Source organism: Epinephelus moara, chromosome 5 (assembly GCF_006386435.1).
Source record: "Epinephelus moara isolate mb chromosome 5, YSFRI_EMoa_1.0, whole genome shotgun sequence".
Classification (NCBI taxonomy): Eukaryota; Metazoa; Chordata; class Actinopteri; order Perciformes; family Serranidae; genus Epinephelus; species Epinephelus moara.
Window position 1 is genome coordinate 25,687,643 of NC_065510.1, and position 21,830 is coordinate 25,709,472.

Here is a 21,830-nt window from a genome sequence, read left to right on the forward strand (position 1 = left end):
AGTACAGGCACGCACAAAAATTAAGTGTTTGTTTATGTTTCTGCATCACCTCCTAGTCCACTTGAGCAGTTTGAGTTCTGTTTTGTGTTCCTCTTGTGTTTGCTTTCCTTTTATGTGTTCGTTATGAGTGTACAGTGTGTCAGCGCTCTCTCCTCCTCTTCCACAGTGTGATGCTGGATAATTGTATGTGATTACAGGTGTGCCGAGTTTAGCTCGGGAGCCCGATCCCAGAAGTCTTCACTGCAGCTCTCTGGGACCAGCTGCGAGGCCCTGCAGTCAGGCCGGACACACGAGGAGCTGGCCAGCGTGAGGCGAGGTGGAGCTCTAGTTTAACTGTCCGCTTTGTTGCTGCAGGGATGACACACGGCGGGAGCTAAGAGATCAGGCATACACGCTCACAAAGAAAGTAAAACAAACAAAAAAATCATGGAGCCACAGCTTGAGCGTTTCATTTTGTATTTCTCCCTGCACCCTCTCTGCCCAGTCCACACAATGACCCTGAAATCATTGGTTATATTTCCCTTTTCTTACTTCAATAGCCTTGCTCTTTCTGCTTTCTCACTTACTTTTCTTCATTCTCCTTTCATAAAAGAGCCCTGAAAGCTTAGGCTATGATTTTCACACCCCTCTCTATCTGCTCGGCTCACTAAAAAGTGCTCCCTCTCCACGCCGATCCTCTCTTTCTCCCACTGGTGTTACACTTATCCCCACATCCCTCCCTGTCTCTTTGAGCCCGCTACAGGTGTGACCTAACTCCTTACAATTCCCTCTTCATTTCCTTACTCGCTCCCTTTTTTCACATGAAAGGCTTCCTGCTACCCTCAGCTCACCCTCATTCCTGCTCTTTCTTCTCGGTGCACCCTCGCCCTCTCTTTTAGCCCCAGGAGATAGCTTGGATAACAGGTGGAGCCACTGGTTTTGGGGGATCAAGTTTCCATCTGCCTGAAATGCAAGAATGCAGCATCACCCTGGGCTACAATGAGACCAAACAATAAGCCACACAGTGGCACACACACACACACACACAAAACACAATGAGAGTCTCACAAACCCTCCAGTAGAGCCATTGTAAGTGTTTTCGATTAGAAAAGTGGACCTCTATTCATTCTGTTTAGTAGCTTTTAATGTTGTGTCTTTCTCTGTAATTATATTTCTCACAAACAAGAGAAGGCAGATATCGAGGTCAAGAAAGACACAGAATAATTCCTGTACACAAATGCATGCAAGCACACAAGCACAAGTGGTCATGACAACAACCAAAGCCTCAACACAAAAGCCATCATAGTGTCCCTTTACTGTATGTTTCTATACACAACAGAGTATGTATGTGGTATTGACGGGGACTGTGCACTGTGACTAGGTGTGGCACACATGCTGTGTTGAAGCTTGATTCATATCCAGCAGCCTGCGGCAATTACATGATGGTGAAAGAGCAGTTTACAAAAAAAACAAAAAAACAGCCATTGTGCTGATGGGAACAAGAGTTCTAAAAGCAACAAGAATAAGCAATTGATGCTGTTAGTCAATGTCCCACAGCTATGCTTTAAAATCCCTGTCTCTGTCTGCAACCACTTTCCCATTGTATGCATCCACCCAGCACTCCACTGCGATGACAGGTCAGTTAATATTGACATTATCTCCCTCCACAACGATGACAGCTCGAGCTGCAGGAAGCCGCTCATTAGCTCTGCATGTCCCTGTATGTGGGTGTGCGTGTTTGTGTGGGTGCGCACGCAGCATTGTGTTGATTGCCAGGACAGAAGTCATTAGCCTAGTCAAACAGGTGTTAAAGAGACAGGGGACAGTCCCCATGTTTGCCTCTGCAAGGATAACAGAGATTGGTGTCATCGTTCAGCCCCGATCACAGAGACCTCTGCCGAGGTCATCTCGCCGCTGCACTGAGTGTGTTGAAGAGAGCGTGGGAGCACTGTTTATGTGTGTGTGTGTGTGTGTGTGTGTGTGTGTGTGTGTGCGTGTGTGTTGGACAGAGAGAGGGTGGGTGAGAGCACAGACCGAGAGGAGAGAGGGTTTTGTCGAGCAGATGTAGCTAGATGTTTTCAGATAGATGTCCATGCACATGTCAGGTTAGATATCCATCTGAAGTGCATTTACAAAATGAATATCGTGTGCGTCAATGTGTGTATTTGTGTGTTTCTAATTATATGTGCCTCTCTCTGGGTGAGAAGCCATAACAGGATACTTTGGTGATAGCGAGCAATAGATGGATCGAGGGTAGAAAATGCAGTGGTAATTGTACTGGATACACAGGTAATTGGAAGGTAAATTGGCTTCAGAGTTAGAACGTGTGAGCACTCAGTCTGTGTATTGGAACCAGATAACCCACTGTGTGTGTTTGTGTGTGTGTGGGAGTGTGTGTCTGTGTGTCTGTGTGACTTGAATGACTAATAAGAACTGGACATGTTACAAAATAAATCCAATAATATTATGCAAAAATAATGTTTGAAGAAATGGTTCGAAGCCGCGGTGGGTTTCATTTCAAAACATTTTGTTTTATTGAGTCTGACATTTATTGGGATTTATTTTACTATCAACAGTTTGTGTGTGCTCTCATGAGTTTGTGTTAAGGATGATGGGTACAGATAACAAGAATTTAATTTGAGAGTTGAAGTTCAGTCTTGACCTTGAACACATTAGAACATTCTAAACTAAAGGATCATCTACTAAGTTGTTGTCTTGTGACTTTATTCAGCGTATGAAACTCGCTGAGACGTCTTCATGTGACCTTTGTAAAGAGGTTTGGTCATGTGATAACAGCTGGTTATATGTATTATATATACCTGTCTTAAATCCATTCAGTGAAGAAGGTCATGACAATCAGTTGAACGTTCCAGGGAAAAAAACAGTAAGTGATTCTTGAGTTTAGAAGATTTTGTCACTCGTAAAGGTTTTACAGCCCAGTCACCAGAATACAACGCTGGCATTGTACAGTTCTACAAACCACGATATGTAACATTTACATTTCATCCACATGCCGTAGTTCAGACATGTATATGAGCTGAGTTTCTCATCAGAAGGAGGAGGAGGGAATGGTGGATGGTGTGAGGCGAGACAGCTGCCAAGCAGCAGACAGCAGCCGACCACTGTTTGAGACCAACAAGAGCAGGTGTTTTGAAATAAGAGTTCAGGACATGTCCAGCTGTGTTTGTCGCAACCAAATCACTGTTTTAACCCAAACCATGGTGTTGTTCTTACCCTAACCAAGAGGTTTTTGTGCCTAAACCTAACCGCACAGTAATGACAAGAATGTCACAACATGAAACTGAAAACTGAAACTTGTGCTTCACCCTATCCACTACATGTGGAAGTTACAAATGTAACACGCATGGTGTGCAGAAATGTACAATACCCAGATTTCCTCTGGCAGTTTGGTTGGGATTTCATTGTACTTTGTGCGTTACATGTAAAAATTAAATGTGAAACAAAAAGCAAAAGCAAAATTTACTAACATTGAACTAATCAGAGATCGTTTATGGTGCAATGCACAAACAGTTCCATGTATTTAAATGATCTTTTCGTATCAAAGCTTTTAGAAACTTCTTGATCACAAGCAGCTTCTACAGTAATCAGGCTTCTTCAGATGATATACAGTAGGCTACACATAAAAAAACGTTGGTTCACTAGCGGTTCTTTGTGTGGCCTGCTGCCACACAAAGAACTTTTTAAGCCCCTATATGGTTCTTGAGCAACCTGGTATCACACTGAAGTTGTCAAAAAAACAGCGCTTGGTTATGTAACAGGCACAAGTTGACACAGCGTCTCAGAATGTCACCAACCAACACACCCAGGGCACCTTGCATGTCATATCTCGACGTGGAAAATCCATGATCAAACATCGATATGTGGCGAGGTCTGAGTGAGAATGTGTTGGCTTTAGAGGTTCTCTGCTGATTCCTTCCCCGGTAAACCAAACTAAATTAAGCTGAACAACCAGTAGATAACTTTTTAAGCCACTGTTTTGTTCAGTTTAGTGTAGTGGGGAGAGAATAAACCACAGTATCCAGAGGATAACACATCAAAGCAGTTCTCAGCCAGAGAAACGTATTGTGTTTCTCAGTAGGCATTTAGTACAGGATTTTGAATCTTTTTAGACAACATTTGCCAGAAATGAATAACAATCATTCATATTTTAAGTAAAAGTGTCATTTACGAGTATATTGACTCCTCCATGGTTTTATCTGGCATCAATCAAGGTCCCCAAGGCTAAAAAATTTAAGAACAATATATTGCTATATGGCACCTCCACTGGTTCAGTGTAGCTCTATTTGACAAAGACCCTATGTCTGACTGATTTTATCACGGCAAAAATATGTGTTTGCCAAATCATGTATGCTCTGTATGGTGACCTTGAGTGTTATTATTATTACATAGCATTTAAAAGACGGGTGCCATACATAGACGGTAAAAATAATGGCCATAACTACCGTAATGTCACCCACTGCGTTATGGACTCCTGTTTTGAAGCCTCAAGTTTGGTATCTCAGCTATTGCCATCTTGTTTTTTTGTTTTGTTTTGTTTTGAGCTGGAAGTGACCACATTTGGATAACAGGCTGGAGCGGTAGAGGAGCGAGGGGTATGTTTAAATAAGCTATAGAGATCAAAATCCTTTTTCGTACCAGGCTGTAAACATATCTATTTCCGGTGTAAAGTTGGGCATGTTAACACAGGGGTCTGTGGGGACTGACTGACTTTTAGAGCCAGCCTCAAGTGGCCATTCAAGGAACTGCAGTTTTTGGCACATATGTGTGTGTATGTGGGCTTAATTTTTCAGCCCTGGAGGTTGTTGCTTGCTGACTCAATAAAACCAAAACATGTTCCCCTATAATTACTGTCCAAAGAAATGCTTTTGGGTACTCTTAAGCACCATTTCTATTTAGTGTGTCATGCAAATTTAAATTGTGGAGAGGGACACAAAAAGATCTCTCCACTCTCACATGTAATTTTTTGTGCACTTCAATAAATTTGCTAGTAGCACACACATGAATGATGAAGCTTTTTTCTCATGTGTTTTCTCTGCAATATTGCTTGTGGTAGGTATTCTGTGTGTTTTCCTATTTAGATGTATATTTGTATAAAGCCCTATAAAGGGATGGGTGTTGAAAAGTAGCTCAGCCTGTTAATGCTGGAGTGTGTGGCATTTATCTGTGCCATCCCCATACAAATGAACATTACATAGATGAATTAATTAAGTGCATTTTTTGCATTAAAAACAATGACTGCAGTGAATATATTAAACACATATTGAAAACACATCTCCAGTCTGAAGGATTACTGTGAAAATATGATTTTTTTTCTTCCATCCATAAGATTAAGCACATTTAACTCTCCCTAAAATATCAGCATTTTATTCATTAAGTCTTGGTTCTCCAGTTTTTAGCTTTGGGAGCGTTGTTCCTTTTTATAAATAGTTACAGGGCAGAGTGGGTAAATGGTATTTCATAGGAATTACTGAACAGAATTTTTTCACTTCAAAATCATTACTTTTTACAGGTTTTTTTTTTTTATCAAATAAAATCTACCCTGATACACCAGGGGGCAAAATATGGACAACTTATTACCTCAAACATATTCCTTTATGAATTTCCAGCCTTCTTTCAATTTATGATTCGAGTCAGTTCTGAAGAATATTTCCCCCTGAAGCTAAAAGTGTTAAAATGCTGCTTACATTCATTCACATAACATTACTGCAATATCCATGACCTACCTCCACCGGCACAGGACAGAGACTGGAGGAAAAAACATGAGACATCTTTATTAGAAATGTAGGCTCAAAGAAGGCTGGGAATCTGAAAGAAGCCAGAAACAGTTTGAAGAAGCGGAGGTCAGAGGTGACCAGGGGCATCATTATATTTAGAGTTAGATAATGTATTCCATTTCAAAAATACCTTGCTCAAACTCAAGAGCACCACACATAAAGTGGGACAGAAGGCTGTTAAAAGATGGTGCAAACAAATGAAAGTGACTCTGTGAAAGAAACAAAAATCACTGTTGTGTCTGAGCTTGAAGATTGTGTAAATGGTGATGGTATCATAGCAACTGGCAGACATCCAAAGTTTCAGAGCAGTCTGTCACTGTCTCCAAACATGTCACTGCCTGCGAAGTGTGGAGCTAGGTGGAAGTGACTGAGGGGGCGACAAGGAGGCCAATATCCAAAGGTGCAAAGACCATTGGGTGAGCGGAGCAGGCAGAACAGGTCAGCCAGATGTGCTGTTGCTGATTTTTTTTTTTTTTTTTGCACCTTGTAGGTGAGGAAAATAATCTCAGAGGAAATGCAGAGTTTGACAGTGAGCTGTTGCAGAGTTTTTGGTATTGTGCAGTCAAGCAAAATATGGTGAAGAGCAGCAAGATGGCTGACATATAGAAAGCAATTAAAGGCCTTGCTGGTGCCACTACGCTGGGCTCTCGGTTACATTTGTGACAGAAATACGGATGAGTGACAAAACCAACATAAAGTTAAGGTGCTGGGTCACTTCAAGCTGTCAGAACAGCTTCAGTGCAGCCTGGCATAGTTTAAACAAGTCTCTGGAACTTTACCGGAGGGATGAACGCCATTCTTCCCAAAGATGTTCCCCACTGTCACTCCAAACTCGCCCATAGGGGGTCTGCAGGATTGAGATCATGGCCTGTATCGATGAAACTTAGACTGCTCTAAAGAGCCAGTGTTGGAGTAAAAAGTTCTCCACCAAGTGTTAAAAATGTATATTTATACTCATGGATAAATTACTGAAGGGGCCTAAGGGGCACAGGCCCAGGGGCCGAAAGTGTCAGGGCCCCCCCTTGGCCTTCACTTGCAAATGTTGCTCAAATTAACTAATTAAGGGAAAGACTCAAAATGACCACGAAGAGATACAAAGGAACTGCAAACAGAGACATAAAACAACCACAAGGAAACACAAAATAACTAGACAGTCCCCTCAATATTTAGAACATGTGCATGTGTCCCTCCTCCAGTAAAAGCATGAAAGTAGCAGAGGACTTTTACTTTTTATTTTAATGAGTTTAAGACATTTCCTCCATTGACTGATGCAAAAAAGGCCTTGATCGATGCATAAAAATGCACCAAAATACAGTAAATTAAGTGTTTGACACCCAAAATTTCCCTTTGTTTTTAGGATTAGAGGACATTTGGGAGTCAGCTCTGACTGGTCTGGACAATCCTCCCACTTTTTTTTTGATGAACAAGCTCTATTTCGATGCTTTTTATGCACTCTGGCACCTAATTTACATTCAAAATATACACACACAAAATCAAAACAGAAAAAATCTGGTATGAAACAATTGAAAGTCATTGTGAATTAGAAAATGGTCCCACGTCGCACACTATTGCAGGCCAAATTTGGCATACAGGCCCTAAGCTGAGTATCATCACTGATCTAGGAGCTCTTTTACATGTAAGAGAACTTTTAAATTAAAATAAATCTGATAGATAACTTCTATTCTGAAGTTTGCAAGTAGTAAACAAGATGGATTTTCACTTTTATCTTTCACTTAAGTCCAAAATTTTACTTTTTGCAGCTGGATGAATATGGATTCTGGTAAGAGGAAAGGCCACAGCATGTGATTCACATGAGTCATCTACATATCTCATGTTTATCCACTCTTTTATCGAGGTTTTTCCCATTAATCTGTACAAATTTGAATTCATTTCTGATAGCAGTTCTGTGGTAGAAGATGGGGATTTTGGTGTTTTAATGTAAAATCCAGAGCAACCTCTGAGGTTTGGCACTGCAGACTGACTGGCAGAATCTTTTCATGGAAACTCCAAACAGCATCATGGCCACTCCACTGGAAACACAAAGTCCGAAGCCAATTGCCAAATGAGCCTGGATGGAAAGATAAATGGATGAGCCGAGGTGAAGGTGCCTGTTGAGGAGAACGCGTTGGGGACAGCTAGACAGCGAGGGGAGACTATTTGGCCACTCAGGGGCTGGGAAGACTGCCTCTGAGGATTTATTGAGGCAATAAAAGATAAGGTCACTGTGTTGTAGGCTTTAATATTAATGTGCCATTTAATGACCCTCACCATGGAAGAAACTAGGTTATCAGTAGTACAGCTCCAGGCAGTTATTTTGTAATGAAGCATGTGTGTGTAGCTGGACCACCAGTGGTGCATCAGAGAGTTCCTCCAAAGTAAAATAACAGTGAGAGCTCTTTGAGGTAAGGCCTGTAATCATCTCATTGTGGTCCAGCCTACTATTGCCTCCCAACTACTTTGACACACACAGCTTTATTAAGTAATACATTATAAGAATGTGCAGTCCCTTAGCACAGTGAATGGTCGACTGGTTATCTGTTTTGAGAGGAAAATGTGGAAAAACTTGCAGACACGTTTCTGTGTGTTGGGGGGTTTGGGGGCGCCGTCCACCACGCTCTCAGTGCTGGCATTACGTCCCGCCCCCTACTTCGGGCTGTCCAATAGGAACAGCGGGAGCTCTGTGCTCGACCAATCAGCATCAACGGATGATAGTGAATGGAAGTTTAGTTTTTTGAGTTTGGGATAGATCGAGGGAGAGATTAACGGTGAGGCTGAGCTGGAAAACGGTAATATTAGTGGAAAAAGTAAGATAAGACTGTTTAATTAGAGTGTTTGCTTTCACAAAAGACCGAAAAGGCAGCTGAGTGAGGCTAAACAGGAGCCCTCTCTCTCCCCTTGGTGTGTCGAGGAGGGTGGCAGGTGTTCAGTTGAGGGAGACGCATCGCCTCAGTCGGCTCCCCAAGCCTCAACAGGGTGCCGAGAGACGGAGGACAAAACGGCTGAAACGCAGCTAAGTGTAGCCAAAAACTCCCGTGAGTATGAACGGATAAACGTCTCTGAAGTAACCGTTTGTATCCCCGGGCGGACTGTTTCTGAGGACCGCTGAAGACTGTGGATAAAAAAGCGAAAGGCTCCAGTGTCGCAGTAGCAGCAGTGAGAGTAACATTACCGGCTCTGTAACGGCCGTTTTTTCCCCCAGTTCAAACCGACTGTTACTTTTTGGCTCGCGCTAACTCTTCTTCGCTGGTGTATGTACAGGAAAGGTAGGAAAGGAAGCTCCCAGTTGTTGCTGAGAAACTTGTTCTTTTTGAAGCTAACCTGTTGTGTAATTTCACCGTGTAATCCGAGCCCGGGCGCATTACGGCAAGTTAGCCTATCTTGTATTCGAGGGAAGAGTACCCCTTCTGGGAGAGTGGATGTCTAACTTCAGATAACAGACTGCAGCCCACGCTTCTCCATCACAGACGCTCTGTCCAGTTTGTTTGCACTCAAAACCAGCGGTGTTCACAGAATCAATTACTGGATGGATTTTTTTTAGAGCACACATACAGGGCAAAAGCATGGTTGGATAATTACGTGTTTTATTGCTTCTCTTGTTAATACGACCACTCTCTAAACAGCTAAATGATCCGCGGGACAAATCCCCGGTGAAGACATCAAAACAAGCGCGGATTTGAGGTCGATAGCAGGCAATAAGCCGATAAGTCTAAAACACACTCAAATGTATTAATTCCTTGCTCGGATCAATGCAAATGAAAATGAGGTATCGCAGGACGCAGGGACACACGGACTCCGCCACAGCAGATAGAGATTACCGTGCCGTTACACCGTAAAGACACATAGTGAGGGAAAGTCCCCCCTGTGCTTCTTCTCCCGCTGCCTGCTGAGTTTTGGACACCGGAGCTGGGGAGTCAGAGCGGGGAGCTTGTCGGCAGTGACAGCGGTGAACTCCCGGAGCTCTGAGCTTCGCCTCACCGGGAACGCAGAGCCGAAGCCCGCGTCTCCTTCTCCGCTCGGACTTCTTCCTATTCGTGCGCAGGACAGAGAGAGTTGCAGCAGCAGCAAAGCACAAGCGGACACGGACACTGTTGGCTCCCCTCTCCCGCATGATGAAACCAGGAATTTGCTGCCCTGAGGGGTCCCCGGAGCGTGTGGAGGGACCCGCAGCAGGGAAGATGATGGGGACAGGGACGGCCCGGAGTGGGAGCCGGTGTACGCCTCTTTTTCTCCTGCTCCTTCTCGGCAGCAGCTGCCACATGTTGCATGGCCAAGGTAAGAGCTTTGCTCCCACTCCTAGGTGCAAATGTCAGAGATGCATTAAAGAATATTTATGTTGATAGATCTGTTAATACAGTAGGTGTTTAAAGAGTGCCATTGTACAAAGTGTATTGTCTGAAAACACACACTGACAGACTCATTTGTTACTGGGACCATGGTGAACAGGGGGAAAGTGAGATGATGACTCCTGAACTGGAAACAAGGGTGTGATTTATTACACCAAGTATAACAGTTTGCCTATTAGTTTGGATGTGTCCCTGCAGGAGGGTAATACGGGAGGGGGTGTTTTTTATGAGGCCAACAATGTTTTTCTGTAAATGAAGTCAGGCTGATTGTTTGTGTGTGTGTGGGGGGGGGAGGCACCTAATACAGAGGATGTGTAAATTATGGTTATTGTTATAATGCATAGAATGTAGGATGATGATTGTAGGATTAAGGTATTGAGGATGTGTATGGGAGGGGTGTTACAGTTTCCAAGCATTGATAATCCCCCTCTTAGTCAATGACCTGCTTAACTACAGCTCTTGATTTGGCACAAAAGCACAAACACACAAACACATGCAGCAGCACATAGTGTTTTCAGTCACGTTGCCTCCTATTAGTCCAGTGCTGACCCTATTGTGATGGCAGGTGTCCAGATTAGTGTGTGACTTGTGGTTGCAGAAGGTTTACTGTATCATGACTAAAAGATGTGTGTAGAAATTGTGCATTTCCATGGTACTTTTTTTCTTTTGCAGCAATAGAGAGAAAACTGTGGATATTTATGTGTGTGTGTGTTTCTTTTGTATGTGTGCATATACCTCTCGGGATCATGTCAAGAGTGCCAAAACAAAAGCACAGAAAAGGTCAGGCTAGTGTCGGCACACAGTTTTCTCTGGGTCACAGATGGCGTGGTGGGCTGAATGTAAGGCTGAGACTTGGGGGTCATGCGGAGGAGGGGTCTTAGGAATGTCTGTGCATATATGTGTGTGTGTTAGAGGTGGGGGTGAGCTATTTGTGAACGCATGGAGAATGTGTATGCCATGCTGTTTAAGTGCAGGAAGGTAGAGAAGGACTGAGGAGGGAAAGAAAGTCCGGAGGAGGGAGGCAGTGTGGTGAGGAGGAGAAGGAGGGAGAGGGGAGTGGCAGGGAAAGGGGGTGAGAAAAAGAAATGGAGTGGGGGGGTTAGAGAAGGAATGCGGCGCACCGTGCTTGTCACTCAGAAAGCTGTGTCTGCAGTTCAATCGATGATGACGGTATGACAACACCTCTGTGTGTGTCAAAAGTTGCTCTCCTCTTCCCTTCTTTTCCCAGTCGTCACACTTTCCCTCCCTCCTAGGTGTTGAGGAGGAGGTGGGAGACGGAAGGATGGTGTGGCTGCAGAGTCAGCTCCTTGCGTCCTCCTTCTAATGTCAAGGTCTCAGCACCGGCACCAAAGTTACCACACCCCCCCATTGCCCACCCTCAGACACACCAGCCCCTTCCAGCTGTCTTGGCTAAAGGGGGTGGGGGGGGTGCCCCGCTGCGAAATGTCTATACCTCAGAATGGCTGGCAGGAGTTGTGTTTGTATATGCGTGTGTGTTGGGGGTAGGGGGTGAATTGGAAATTAGTGAAACAGATGCGGGATGGGGTTGGTGGTGGTGGAGGTGGAGGGGGGGTTGGGTTATTGATTTGATAAGCTGTGCCAGGCGGCCAATCGAAGGCTGTAGATTTTCCAGGTTCCGACCCTTCTATCCCCAGCATTTATTAGAACGTTTTATTTTAGGAGGAAAAGGATGAAATTCATGAGCCAAGGTTGATCCTCCTGATCTCTCCCCGCCCCTCTCTCTCTCCCTCCTCCCCCTCTGTCCCTCTCCCTCAGTCACTCTCTCTCCCTCTCTTTCTCTCAGTCAATCGATGCCCACACCCCTCCTCATAAATGTGAGGCTTTATATGAGCCAACTCTCGTCTCTGGGAGCACATTTAAATAAGCTCATCGATCTTTCATTTTAGAGTTTAAGTGACGGCAGCATTTTACTGTCTCTCCTCTTCCTCCCCCCACTTTCCTCCCCCTCTCATCTGCTCACCTCTCCACCCACCCTTCTATATTCATAACTTAAACCCGTGCCCCCCCCCCATCAGCCTCCCTGTCACTGAGTGGGTTCTGCTCCACAGCTGTTTGACTTATTCACATTTCCAGCGTAGACACAGCCAGAGCCTCACTCTAGACTTTATATTCTGACTGAAGTCAAGGATGGGTCACATTTAGTGTGTTTCAAAATGTAAATTATATTCTATATCACTAACAGACAGAGTCCAGAATACCTTAATACTTTGCCAGCTGTTCAGGATTTACAGGAAATAGCCTTGTGTAATTTCAATAGCTGTGCATTTTGGAGATTTTCAACACAATTTTCAAACATTTTTAGATGCCCAAATCACAGGGGACTGCAAAATACTTCAAATGACATTTAAACATGGAAATGTTCAAAGTCAGAAGGGGTTCACAAAACAACAGTGATATGCACCATTAGGTTTATAATATGTGCAGAATGATTTTGTCGCAGTTGCTAATGTGGATAATGATAATGGTCGATAAGTAGCCAAAATGTAATGAAAAAATACTGCTGGTCGTCATTATTGCTAACCTTGCCCAAGGTAATTGCATTAAAATGTGGCTGGAGCATCCTAGCTGTAAAACCATTGCACTTATTTCGTGTCTAAAAAATAAATTGCAGGTCACAATTTTTAGGGCTCTTACTAAAGTTTAGTTTCTTGCCATGAATATGAAAGTTTTCCTCAACTAGGCCAAGCAGACTTGCTGACCCACTTAGTGGATCTATCAGTGTGATTAGGTTTGATATGACACATGTCATTGGCTCAGTTAAGCTGGAGCTTGACGCTGATTGGACCAATGGGCATGCTTAAGTGAATTGAGGTCACTGGTAGGACATTTGGATGGTGGGCTGTGGGCTGGGAGAGTTCTGAGCGTGATGTCAAAACCCAAATCGAACAGACTAGCATGCAGCTTTACAAATGTGCACACATCCACATACACACAAAGTCCTTCTCTCTCATCAGTGTCAAACAGTTAAAGCAGACGTGGAAATTTGCTTAACCACGTTGTAATGAGGAGAGGGTAAATGAGAAGGCTCATCTAACTGATTATCATCGTCCACACTGCACAACCGTACAGTGACTTTTCCACTTCTCTCACACTTGTGAATCCTATGTCTATTTTTTTACATTTTTTTATTGTTCTACTATTCTACATTGCTTTGTCTTGAATTGCTCTTGTATAGTTCACACTTTTACTCCTACTCGTATATATGAGTTGCATCTACCTCTTATTTTATTTAATCTTGTTTTTTACTTATCTATTTATCTGTACTTATTTTTGTCTTTTGTCTGCAACACCTGAAGTTCCCTCCTGGGGATCAATATAGGCTTATCTTATCTTGTCTTATCTGATGGTCTTACTTGGCACCGTTTGCTTGCAGCTCATAAAAACCAATATTTTTAGAACAGTTATGAAGCAATTTGTACTAGAGGGTGTTTGACACCAGAAATATTGTAGCATGCTCCATTACTTTAGCATGCAACCTGAGGATTTTGATGTATTTTTTAAACTGTAAATTCACTGCTTGTTACAAAACAGTTATACACATGTCTGTGTCTTTGCCCACGGACACACATTTAATCCCACATTCAAGTAGCTCGCATTTTGGAGGCCTCAGGAGAGACTTTGCTGTCTGATGGATTGCGTGTGTGTGTGCATGTGCATGTATTAGAGAAGGAGAGGAGGAGATGGAGGTGAGGACAGTGTGAATGTGTGTGTGTGGGAGTGTGTGATAGACGTCAGGTTAGTCAGGTCTAAGAGGAAGTGAGGTCCCTGGTCGACTCCCTTATTTCCTGTCTGTCAGGAGGAACAAATCACCACACTTCCACAGCTACCTGGCACTTTACGCTCTGTGAGTGTACCTGTCTGTGTGTTTTGGAGGGACTGAGTTTGTGTGTGTCTACCTGTCTGTGTGTGTGGACTACATACAGTATGTGTTGCTGGCAGGTGTCTGTGTGTGTGTGTGTGTGTGAAGTTAATGCTAACCCTCTATCAGTCCTAAGTGTTTTCTTCACACAGCAGTCGAAGTGGCAGCTATAGAAAAGCAGCCAGTGTCTCCTGATGGAAAATAATCACCTGTGCTTTCTGAGTGTGTGTGTGTGTGTGTGTGAGAGAGAGAGAGAGAGAGAGAGAGAGAGAGAGAGAGAGAGAGAGAGAGAGAGAGAGAGAGGTTGTGTGTGTGTTTGTGTGAAAAGTACAGTGCAGCAGGTGCATATTCCATCTTCTTCTGTTCACATGTACTCACATAGTAGTTTATATGTTTGACTTTTTTGGTAAGCCTGTAAATTGTGTCGGTGAGGTCACTACGAAGTCAGATGGGTCATGTTTCCCACTCCATCAGTATCACTATTACTGCAGTCAGTCACAAGCACAAAATATTCATTATAAATATAATGATATAAGCTTGAAGTGTCTTTACTTGTGTGCTCCTGCCCAGTCAGAATGGGTGCCCATCTTTGTGAAAAGATGCATTTTAGAGGAGTTTTCCACAAAAACATCCTTCAGAGCTTTGAAATATGAGCCAAGTGGGATACACTCCGGTCTCCCCCTGCCTCCCGCTCTGTCTTACTTCTTTTTGCTCCTCATTTTTTTGTGTTTGTTCTTTTTGGTATCGCTCCTCTTCTTTTTGGTTTCTCATTCTTTCTTCCCTCCTTGTCTCCCCATAAGGGACTTAAGAATCTATTGCTGCAGGCCACACAGGTGGAATGGAGGCTGTTTTGCTGTTTAGGCCTTGGTGTTTATTATGTAAGATAGGGGGAGGAGGTTGCTATTGATCCGTTGTCTGTACGTGTGTGAGAAGCGAGGGAGGGGAGGGGGTTTAGCACAAAAGCTTATCTTGTACTTTTCAAGATGGTTCTACAGCGAGACATCCAAATAAAGCAGAACGCTTGCAAAACATGAACTCTATTGATTGACTGAACTGCAAGACATCACAAAGCGAAAAGACTGACAGGCAGATATCAAGATTGGCAGACAAACCAAAAGATAAATGCATGTGTGCAAACACACATTCACAACTTTTGTTTGCAAACTAAAGTGCAGGTAAAGTTTAAATCCATAATGTTGACATATAGTTGTTCCCCTGAGACAGTTATAAAAGAAAAGCTTGTGACAGAATTTAGTGGCCACCTGTCGTTAGGTTTAGTCTCGTACATATCCCTCTTAGGCATGGATGGCTGACATTCATGGGGGGATTTGTATTTAGAGCTGAAACGCTTAGTTGATTGCCAGAAAGTTAATCAGCAACTATTCTAATAATGATTTGAGTCATTTTGCCAGCAAAAAGACAAAAACATCCTCTAGTTGTAGCCTCCTAAATGTGAGGATTTGCTACTTTTCTCTGTTTTTATACATGTAAATTGTACAATTTGGTATTTTGGAGAAACAGGGTCTGAACAGCTTTGATGAAGAGCATTGAGGAACCAAATCAATTCACTCATGGTAAGAAAGGAACATTCCTCTCTTGGTCTGAACCTGAAAACAGTGTTGTATTTTGTAATGTTGAACACCTGATTTTTGGCAGTAGTGTTAAACGGATACATCCTGATATGTTAAATTAAACAAGATGGTGACCTACAAATTCAGGTTTTGTGTAGCTGCCTGAGGGCTTTCACTGTGCCCCAAAGTAATAAAGTAATAATTTATTGTTTGAATTAGCTAAATAGGATTTTTATAAGATGAAGTCGGAAAGAGTCAAAACAAGACTTTCTAGCTGTTGCTGTATGGTTACACTCTAATTTAATAAGACCTCTGGCTATTGTGAAAGCAGAATGGCTACAGGGAGTTATAGTCTATAGAGAAGTTATTTTAACTGTTGAGGGGTGACTGTGCTTGTCTAGAAGCTTACTTAAATACCACAGACTGCAGTTAATGAGCAATCCACTGAACTCACACCTTCATAGAAATAGAACACATTTAATCCAAATAAATGTTTGAATATTACTGCAAAGTTTTATAGTTTAAATAAAGGTATACTAAAGCCCACAAAAAGTTAACTGCAGCATAAATATCTGCTTTATGAATTACTTACCCTGAGCTCTCCTTTGTGAGGGAAAAATAACAGAAACAAAATGGGAGAAATCTATATTTTATATTTTTTGGTTTTGTGATGTGTTTTCTACTTTTGCATTAATTCTTCAGAATACCTCTGTGATATCTGTCTATGATGTTGATAGAATCTGCACTATGCACGGTTAGGTAAATCCACAGTAAGGTTAGTAAAGTTAATCCAACTAAGGCCTGCTCAGACTACAGGAGTTTTAAAATCCTAACAACTTTTGAAATCAGTTTGCATCACGCACATAAGGAGAAACTTCATAGATGTTCTGCATTCTAATCTCAAACATGCATACACTAAAAGGTAGGGCTGGCCTCGTCTAAGAATATTCTTAGTTATCCAATAGTCATTTAGGGCCACTAGTCGTCCACATGTTTACGATATTAATTTAGTTATCAAATTATATATTTTGGGTGGGCAACACAATGGTTTGAGTTCAAGGTCTAAGAAAGAATAGTATCAGTAACATTGTTAATACTGTGCTACATTACAGAGAAATACAAAACTGTACTAATTAACCTTCATTAATATAGGCTTATATTTTATCTACAAGTGCACGCCACACTGAGCGAGCTGCCTGTTAATGACGCTGTCTGCAAAGCAGTAATGATTGTGCTAAGTGGCTAATGGGCATGTAGATACTTACATGTTTCAGAAGATACGTCATGTTTGTAGTCGACCAATGAAGATGAGTTTACATATCACCTTGGGTTCGTCCTTCATTTACATATCACCTTGGGTTCGTCCTTCACTTTCTCAAAATCATTTCACACTGTGGATTTCCTGCCTGACATGTTATTAACTAGCTTGTGTAATAACCGCAGGTACCAGTCCTGTAAATTAGGGGCCGTACACATGCCACATCTTTAACTGCCTGGAAAATGCGAGGTTGGGTGCTGGGTGCTACTTTTGTGCCTTTTTTGTGGCAGATCTCAAGAGCGTGGCAGCAGGTTGCATCTGAGGTTGCTAATCAACGGTAATAAGCACCATATAGCCAATTTACCTGAAATCCTGAGTGCAGGGCTGATCGTCTTCCAGGCGCTATTTATAAGGCTGTAGGCCTATCAGAAGTAAGCTCTGGGTAGCCTAAAATGATCAACTTTCCCATATTTATCAGACTGAATGTTTATGGAAGAAGGAATAGATATCTGTCGGCTGTGATCGGTTTGTAACGTGACTTGTGTCTGACTGCTGAGCGTGGCCTCTTCCTGTGTCTGTCCTTTCAAATTAAATTCCCACATGGTCCAGTCATTTAGGTTTTGATTTATTTTGACAAGACGCAGCTCCTAATAGAGTTTAATGTTTTTTGTTTTTTTCCTCCCCTGCGACTAAGTGACCAATGAAATCTTGCTGACTAACAACCTTTCTGGTCGACAAATGTTTGGTATTTGGTGACTATTAGAGGGCAGCCCTACTTCAAAGTTTGAAATTAATGGTGCATCACCATATATTTTTTAGGATATTATTATTGTGTCCGAAGGAACATGAATGCACCACCTCACGTGCTCTCACGGGGGAAGAAGATGTAATGTTAACAATGTTTTGGAAAACAAAAAAAAAAAAAAAAAAGGCAGAGGGCTCAATGAATCTGGATGGGAAAATGGTTGGGGAGACATGTTTGACATGGGTTGTTAATTCCTCACCAAGAAGTGGAGGTGAGTTTAGTAGTCTGCTAGCTAACAAGAGCCTCAAGGGCTATAATGTTTACTGTTGCTTGGCAACACTGTTAGCTGTTCCATACTGACGCAATCATAACAGTTATTATCCAGAATTTAACTCCTAATTATCAAATATTTTTTGAAATTATCAGTGCGGCCCCCAAGAGCCTTCGAACAGTTTGGGAGGTTTAAGACTGGATCTGTAAACCTCTCACACTACCAGAAAATCTGGGCCAAACATCAGTACTCAGTACTGACCAAGGTCCCAGAATGGATTTCTCCTCCAATTGTTGTGAGGCTTGGGATAAATCGGCGCTAAACTCCTGAAGTCTGGCCCTGGCTTAAAGATAGGGCTGGCAGCTGAGTAATTTTTGTATTAAGGAAATATAGACTGCATCACAGCCATTCTTTGACCCTATTTACATACAGTCCTGAAAGTAAATTTACATACAAATTTATATACAGTTATATATGTACATGGAAATATAAACATGTCTATATAACACAATCCTGTAATACACCCTTGCTAATTATGGCCTCCCTCCTGTTAACAGACTGAACATCATAAACTTGACAAAGATGAGATTTACTGCGATTTACTGACTTGTGTACTGAGTCCTGTATACATAGATACAAGTGTAGGTGTATTTAAATATTATTCCTGGAAAGGTAACAAAATGTGCAAATGCTATCAAAAGAGATTCACCCAAAGACCTTGACCAGCAACCCTTCATTGATTTCTGAATTGGTTATGGAATTTTATTTCTGGCTGACTGTTTCTTGCTTTCGACCTTTGGACATTTTTTTCTCACAGCATCTGATAAAAGAAAAGAAAAGCAAGTAAACCATAAGAGCAAGTCAAAAAATAAACACAGTCACAAAACACCTTGTCAAATGTGAAAGGGGTTCAGTGTACGTATATTTAAGAATGTCAAACAAAACTTGCACATCGACAAAACAGATTCTTGTTTGGGAGAATATTTTGTATCTCACATCACCACTTTGTTCTTTGTTTTTGAGATAACCCATACGTGATGAATAGTAATGTCTTCTTCTGAGTGTTTTCGGTGTTTTGAAACAAGCTGCAGCCAGAGGAAGATGAGACAAGACCTAATAAATGAAACCAAGAGCCTCTGTGACAGTTTCATCATATGTAGTAAATTTTATGGGGCCTAATGGTATTAAGAACTTTGAACCCAGTTATAGCAATAAGCACTGCAAAGTTGTATACAGCCGAATGGCAGTAAAAAGGACATCTGCATGATGATGAATTTCTAATCAAGGCAATAATTACACGGCTTCCACATGTGAAAACATGTTTGTGACACTCACTGTGCCCCAAATACTGTAGGTTGTTTACTGCGTGAGCCATGATTATATTAAATATGACATATTTATGACCATATTTCTCAAGAAAAGTGTACCCATAGGAGCAGTTTACTTTTCTTTTCCAAGCCATCCTTCCCTTTCTCCCGAAGGTCATGCTTAGACAACTTAGTATAGTGAGATAGATGTTAGCAGATGTTAACAGGAATAGTTGTACAGAAATTTCAGATACTTGTGTTAAGTTGTATTTCTGTCCTGAAATAAATGTTCGTGAGGAGTGAGAATGAGGGTTCTGAGTTTTGCTATTCATATCCTTCATCACTGGTATCATTTAACTATTCCTGTGCTACAGCCTGCTGCTTATGAACAAAAATAATTTTAATCAGCCCTCAGTGATAGACTATCAAAACATCTTTTCATTTTTGCATAAACTTGCTTGCCACAACTGTTTTCTACTGACTGAAACAGGAAAATCAGGTTGAGAATGCCAAACTGTTGCGATCGCGTAGTGGTTTTGCATCTATGGGGTGGAGCTGATATAGTATATTCTTAAATGAAACTGAATAGATGCACTTATTATCACAAAGTCTTGTACATTAATAATGCATTGTAAGCAGATATTATTAAGCAGATTTCACACGCAGCAGGCTACACATAAGAAAAGGAATTTGCTCTGTAATTAGTATCCCTACAGTCAGTGACAGCCTGTAATATTGCTGATATGATAGTGGAAGTGTTGCATGCTGTGGCTTAGTTTTTCTCCTGGATAGAGCTTACACACATATACTGTATATTGTGTATGAGCACGTGTCCTCTATAGACACATATTTGGCTATATAAGCAGATTACTTATAGAAATCAGGGGTTTATTCATTCAAGATATATTTACCAGCCCTCTGTTTCTAAAAACAGTTGATAGTTCATATAAATATATTATGACCTTTTACCCAGACATTACAGTCCATCTACTGTTTGGAGATTATATTGAGTATAGGAGTACTGTCTCAGTTTAAACTGTTGTAAATTTGGATTTATGGAATCCCAAAAGGTAACAACTATCTCGACGCTACAAAACCACAGATGTCAGGTTCCTGTGACATACACAAGGCAATCTAAGAACAGATTTCTATTTACAGGAACAACTGGTGAAAATAAAATTGCAGGTGGCTGGAGATACATCAGAGAGACAGACTCACTCACTCTCTCTCTCCTAACACCTGGGAAATGCCTTTAAAACCCCAGCCTTGTACTGCCAGTCATTTAGTGGCAGCACTAGATTAGTTGAAGGCTCAAGAGCAGTCTCTCACAGCGGGGTGAAGAAAGTGACTCTCTCTCCCTCATCGAGAATGTTTCAGTCAGTATTTGGATTCAAACTGGCAACCTTCCAGTGGATCATACCCCAGGCTGTCGCTCTTTGTGTCGCCGCACTTTCTCTGTGTTTATCTCTCTGCTTCTTTTTTTTTCCCTCTGTGTCTCACTTTGCGTCTTTGCTTTCAGTTTGGCTATAGTCATTTTCACTGTGGCATTCGCAGGGCGGGGAGTGATGCAGATCAGTGTAAGAACATCAAATGCCACCCCACCCCACCCTCCCGTGCTTCCCGCACCAAATGCACCTGGCTGAGGCTCTTTATTTGTTTGTGTATGTTTTCATTGTGGTGGGGCCATCAAGTTATTTGAATGGGATCTTTGCATAGTGATTCTGCAGTCACGGAATATTACTGAGGTCAGGCAGGGTTGAGTCGAAGTGCAGGAGTGTACATTATTGTGTGTATATTAGAGCAGCATGATTTACTTGTTCAATCCAAGGGCTTTACTCTGCTGCAGGTGTGTGTTCTCAGCTTGATGCGTTTGATGTGCCACAGGTGTTTGAGAGGGTGGCTGTGTGTGTGTGTGTGTGTGTGTGTGTGTGTGTGTGTGTGTGTGTGTGTGTGTGTGTGTGCGTGCGCGCACACTTGTCGGCGTATGGTGATTTATGCTATAGGCTCAGAGCTAAAAAGACCCTTTTTGATCTCATCCAGGAATAGACAGGAAGTACTGTACTGTATGTGTGTGTGTGTGTCTGTCTGGCCAGAGGTTTTTAGCTTAGTCCTTTGATCCAAACTAGAGGTGGGCATTCCTCTGTGAGGAGCCAGCCAGCAGTATGGAGACTTGGCTTGCGCTACAGAAGTGTGTGTTTGTGTGTGTGGGAGAGTGTATATGGTCAGAATCAAAAAGTGGTGGCTTGTGTTTGTACTGCATGTACTATATGTGCATCAGTGCGTGTGAAGCATGCCACCAAAAACACCCTGCTGCTTTGCATGTTGGTATCTGTCTCATCAACAATACGATGTCTGAACTCTCCTTAGTTTCCAGACTGATGGACAGTTTTTGGCTCTGCCTGTGAAAGTGCTTGTTATCTAAAATGGCTTGAGGCACGTAATGACTTTTTTGAATGCTTAAGTGATATACACATAAAGGAGGGTGGACTATAAAATTCACAAAAATAATGCCTTCTTGAGGCAGGCACTTAAACAGCACCAAATCAATTTTCCCTCCATTTCCTGTAAATATACTGTGATGTGATTATGTCTCCCTGTCGGTCTCAATTCAGATTGACATCCTGTAAGGAACTGGAAGTGCTGCTCTGGCAGCTCATTTCCAAGGTAACATACTATACAGT

At 42.2% G+C, this 21,830-nt stretch overlaps 1 protein-coding gene across 1 annotated transcript in view; it reads left to right on the forward strand.

Annotated features, from left to right (window-relative positions):
* The first annotated feature begins 8,519 nt into the window (after positions 1 to 8,519).
* LOC126390765 (protein sidekick-1-like) overlaps positions 8,520 to 21,830 on the forward strand; it is a 266,873-nt gene continuing 253,562 nt past the window's right edge. The window contains exon 1 of the mRNA XM_050045212.1: positions 8,520 to 10,046. Coding sequence (XP_049901169.1) covers positions 9,881 to 10,046 — 166 coding nt within the window. The 5' untranslated portion in view covers positions 8,520 to 9,880. The remainder of the gene's footprint in view (positions 10,047 to 21,830) is intronic.